Raw genomic sequence first — 4,864 nt, forward strand, 5'->3', positions numbered from 1 at the left:
CGGCTCCCCCCGCCGCTTTCCCCTCCGGGGATGGTCAAACACCGCCCTGAAGCGGCGGGAGAACTTCGTCGTAGGTGATGGTATCCGCGTCGATCCTCCTCCACTCCCGCGTTGGCCCATTCCAACGCCTTCCCGGAAAGGCAGGAGATCAGGGCGGACACGCTCTCATGTCCCGAGGGCGCCGGGTGCACGGTGGCCAGGTACAGCTCCACCTGGAGAAGGAATCCCTGACACCCGGCCGCGGTCCCATCGTAGGCCCTCGGGAGCGAGAGTCGAACTCCTCGGGGTTCCGGAACGGGAATGGGCTGACTGGCCGATGGTGCTGGCAGGGAGGATGGCGGTGGAGGAGTCCCCCAGCCTCGGATGGTGGTGATCACCTCCTGCAGTGCGGACCCCATCTGCAGGATCTGGTCACTTTGTTCACGGACCTTGTCCTCCAGCGTCGCCTGGGCTGCTGCGGCTCCTGCTGATTCCATTCTTGATGGTGTGTGATTCTGTCAAGAATGCTGTAGGTGGGTGTAGTGGTGGAATCAAGCGCAGGACACCGAAGTATAGTCCAAAAGACTTTAGTTCAAATTCCAACAAGGAAAATACGAACAAAACTTGCCCGAAGGGCGAAACTACGCACAAGGCGACACAAACAAAAGGCGCACTAAACATGTGCGTAAACGCTCCAACAAAGTGGAGTGAAGCTCAACCGAGCGAATAAGCAAATACAAGCACAACACACGACAGAAATAAATCAATCACACACAACACTAGACAAACACAACGAGAAACTTATAGGACACTAATTACGCTAAACGAGAACAGGTGTCACAACAAACAGACCAAAGCAAACGAACATGAAACATACAACGGTGGCAGCTAGTATTCCGGAGACAACGAATGCCGAAGCCTGCCCGAACAAGGAAGAGAGGCAGCCTCGGCCGAAACCGTGACACCTACTAGTTAAATAGGCTTCTAGATGTTTAATCCAGGCAAAATGACTAACTGTAAAGAAAAACCACTAGCCTACAGTAACAGAAATGACTAACTGTAAAGAAAAACCACTAGCCTACAGTAACAGAAATGACTAACTGTAAAGAAAAACCACTAGCCTACAGTAACAGAAATGACTAACTGTAAAGAAAAACCACTAGCCTACAGTAACGGGAATTGGAAACTGACACACCTGTAAGACTGCAACTGATGTGCTGTGTCTTTACTCCGTCGAGGCAAACAACAACAGTGTCAAGTAAATCATTCACTTCAGGTCATAAACTAATATATTTAATCAATAATTGTCTTCAAAATATTAGGCATGAAGTCCACCAGCAACCAATGAACAGCAACCAATGCTACTTTGATATCAGAACATTCTCAAGTGTCTTTTTTCGTGAAAGGTAAAATCTTTGTTCAACCACAGGATTTCAAAGTTCAGGTAGTGTGGGATTCCATCTAGTTATGGTATAATGTCAGCATTGGCATGGCTTGGTCGCCCTTTGACCAATCAGAATGCTTGGTCTAAACGATACATTTTATTACATTCAACAAAAGATAACAACGAATGGTCCTCCTTAACCGGTTGTCTGCATTGTGCCTCTACATACCTGGTATCTGTCCTGAACTATGGTATGAAAGACACCTGGTAGGAAAGACAAGCATTAAATAGCATACTAAGGCTACATTCTACTGGTTTTCCACATACCTCAGAGAGAGAAACTCCTGCTTTGAAATAGACTAGAGGAAAAACTCTGGGCCCTAGTTCTGAGACAGAAAAGACAGAAAGAAATACTCTGGGCCCCAGTTCTGGGACAGAAAAGACAGAAAGAAAAACTCTGGGCCCCAGTTCTGGGACAGAAAAGACTGAAAGCTAAAGCTGGAACATACTGTACCTCAAGCTTGCCATGAGGCCGAAATGGCCCAATTCTAACCTTTGTGCCTAGTACTGTAGTTAAATAGGCTTCTAGATGTGGATTTATAGGCTAAATGACTAAATGAGTCAAATACTATCCTACAGTAACGGGAATTGGAAACTGAGTCACCTGCAAGGTTGCAACTGATGTGCTGTGTCTTTACACTGTCGAGGCAAACAACAACACTGTCAGCATAAATTAGGATAGGCTACATGCCAGTGACTGTCAGACAAATCTTGGCAGTATGGATTTATGACATCAAGTAAATAAGTCACTTCAGGTCATAAGCTAATATAGTTCACCAATAATTATGTATTCAAAGTATTAGGCATGAAATCCACCAACAACCAACGAACATCAGTAAATATTGGATTAGTTCCAATGATATTAGCAGGTGCTGATATCTGAAAAGAATCCTGTTCAGACAAATAGAACACACACACACACACACACACACACACACACAAAAGTACACATGCACAAATGCCCACACAACACAGCTGTCTTCATATCTGACTTATCTTTATTTTCTAGTGTTGACTACTTTGGTTCAGCTGGGTTGCACTGGATCAAAAGGTTAACTTTAAAGGCCCAGTGCAGTCAACATTCAGTTTTTCCTGTGTTTTATATCATATTGTACCATGGGTGCAACTTTCACTGGGGGGGGGACGACGACATGTCCTGCCCACATTCTGTCCCCCCCCCAGTTTTATCATTGGAATGTGATACGAAACGAGGCTGGGTGTGCTTTAGGACCATGTGGACGCCTCCGAGCGGTCGGGTAGGCTGTTTGGAGTGTTTATCAGACTTGATAAAAACACAAATATAAGAATTATTATTATTATGTCCCCCCCATTTCTAAAACCAAAGTTGCGCCCCTGTATTGTACAACAACAGCTGATGAAACGATCAGCGTTATTTCCTGATAGTTGCTGGTTGAAAATATAATCTACACAGGACCTTCTAATCAGCAGGTTTGCATGGGCGGGAGTTTCAGCTTTCCATGGTGACATCACAATGCGGTAAATTGATTAATAGACAAAGAGAGTTCCAAACTTCTCTGCCAATAACAGCTAGTTTTCAGTTTTCCCCTCCCCACTTAAACCACTCCCAAGCAGAATTCTTGCTTGAGAAATAGTCTTGTGTGTGTGCGTGTGCGTGTGCGTGCGAGAGAGAGAGAGAGCGAGAGAGAGAGAGAGAGAGAGAGAGAGAGAGAGAGAGAGAGAGAGAGAGAGAGAGACGTGGGTTCTTTAAGTGGTCTGGTGAGATTAGCCTGTGATGTAGAGTCTCAGGCCTGCTCACTGTGTACACAGGTATCCTGGACCAAATGACCAAATGAGAGGTTAGGCATACACACACACCCAAGAGGAAATTGGATGCTGATTAAAGATTGGTCTCAACAGCCAGGGGCTGTGACCTGTGATTATTGGAAAGAGGTGAACAGAGGTGTTCTATCAGACAACGCCTCCCCATCACATCATCCTCTGGCGCGTGTATGTGCGTGTGACGCTCTCCGGTCAGTGGTTACCTCTGTCGCTCGGCTCATGTCAGTGGTCATACATATTACAGTGGTCATACATATTACAGTAGCTGTATGATGTCAGCAAACTCTATAAAATCAAGCCCCCGCGTCTATCACCCCGAATTATAGCCCACTTCACCCGCCCAGTGTTCACCAAGCCCCTGCTAACCACCTGCAGAGGCTCGGCTGTATCTCCATCCCTTCTGATTGTTTCAGCACCATGGCCAGCGTTCTACTGCTCTTCCTCGCCGCCTCCTGCTGCACGTGTCTCTGTCTCGCTGAAGGCGACACCTCATTGGAGTTTGAGACTCGCGCTCTAGAGTTCCCCCACAAATCGCAAGAAGAGAAGGATCTGGTAAGTTTTAATTTTTTTATGTTTGTGAAGTTGTTTGGTTTGTGCGTTTGTCAGTGTGTTAGTTTAGCCTATGCATCCCTCTCTTTTTACTTGTTTTCTAGCTATATCTATATCTGCCCATCGTTTTTGTTTTTCTCTGTCATGTAGATTGAAGCTTTGCAAGAGGTTCTGGAGAAACTGAAGAACAAACAGATGCCGTTATCAGAGAAGAAGCTCGGCTGGCTGCCGTCGGTAAGAATAGACATGGTCAACCATTTTAAAGTGGTTAAAGTCCTATTATCAACCGTTTTTGAAGTAGTTAACCTGTCTGTGTCAGGCATTTTATTTCTTCATTGAGTCTAGCCTTATATTGCGTGTTTTTCTATATAGTTTAGGAGTTGCTAGGATTAATCTGGTTCTGGGAAGTCCATCGTAGATGTGTCAGAATCAAATAGTATGGAGACAGATGCCACACCATCATCATCATCATCATCATCATCATCAAATTAAAAAAATTAACTGTTTGTTTGTTTTCAGTGTGACGCGGGCGAGCAGTGCGCTGTCCGCAAGGGTGCACGTGTCGGAACGCTGTGCGGGTGTCCGCGTGGGACGACCTGCAACTTCTATGTTCTTAAGTGTTTGTAAGAAGAGGAGAGGAGAAAAGGATAAACAGCGAAATAGGAGAGAGAGAACAGAAGCTTTTGCCTCATTCAGCGGAGCACATTCAGATTGTGGAACGTTGTATTGTATGATGAACAAACATGTCTCTATCTGACATGTAGAGTAAATAGGAATCGTGTCAGCTTTACTTTCAGTATGTTGCCCCCTCCTGTCCTGAACGTGACCCTGGTGTGTGTAATGGGGGGTTTGTTGTCTAACATAAAGGTAGTATCCCAAATAACAATCTATTCCCTATAATGCACTATTTTGGCCAGAATCCTATGTGTCAGTCCTACGTTGCTCTGGTCAAAAGTATTGCACTTTATAGGGAATAGAGTGTCATTTAAGACGCAGCTCAACTTGTTCCCTTCATCTGTGCTCCATTCTGTCTCGTCTATTTTGACTAAGTACAAAGAAATTCAATGTGATTAATAAAGTCCTTGTTTATAA

At 45.1% G+C, this 4,864-nt stretch overlaps 1 protein-coding gene across 1 annotated transcript; it reads left to right on the forward strand.

The window, feature by feature from the left end:
- Nucleotides 1-3,258: 3,258 nt before the first annotated feature.
- LOC121587413 (cocaine- and amphetamine-regulated transcript protein-like) lies at nt 3,259-4,864 on the forward strand. The gene is made up of 3 exons (XM_041904300.2): nt 3,259-3,775; nt 3,923-4,006; nt 4,292-4,864. The coding sequence occupies exons 1-3, from the start codon at nt 3,641-3,643 to the stop codon at nt 4,397-4,399; spliced, it is 327 nt and encodes a 108-aa protein (XP_041760234.2). The 5' UTR covers nt 3,259-3,640; the 3' UTR covers nt 4,400-4,864.

The sequence above is a fragment of the Coregonus clupeaformis genome, unplaced genomic scaffold (genome assembly GCF_020615455.1).
Source record: "Coregonus clupeaformis isolate EN_2021a unplaced genomic scaffold, ASM2061545v1 scaf0422, whole genome shotgun sequence".
Lineage (NCBI taxonomy): Eukaryota > Metazoa > Chordata > Actinopteri > Salmoniformes > Salmonidae > Coregonus > Coregonus clupeaformis.

Excerpts from the sequence above, each read along its gene's own strand:
- LOC121587413 (XM_041904300.2), top strand. The coding sequence starts at position 3,641 with ATGGCCAGCGTTCTACTGCTCTTCCTCGCCGCCTCCTGCTGCACGTGT. Across the intron at positions 3,776-3,922 it reads CGCAAGAAGAGAAGGATCTG|ATTGAAGCTTTGCAAGAGGT; the intron begins GTAAGTTTTAAT and ends TCTGTCATGTAG. Across the intron at positions 4,007-4,291 it reads AGCTCGGCTGGCTGCCGTCG|TGTGACGCGGGCGAGCAGTG; the intron begins GTAAGAATAGAC and ends GTTTGTTTTCAG.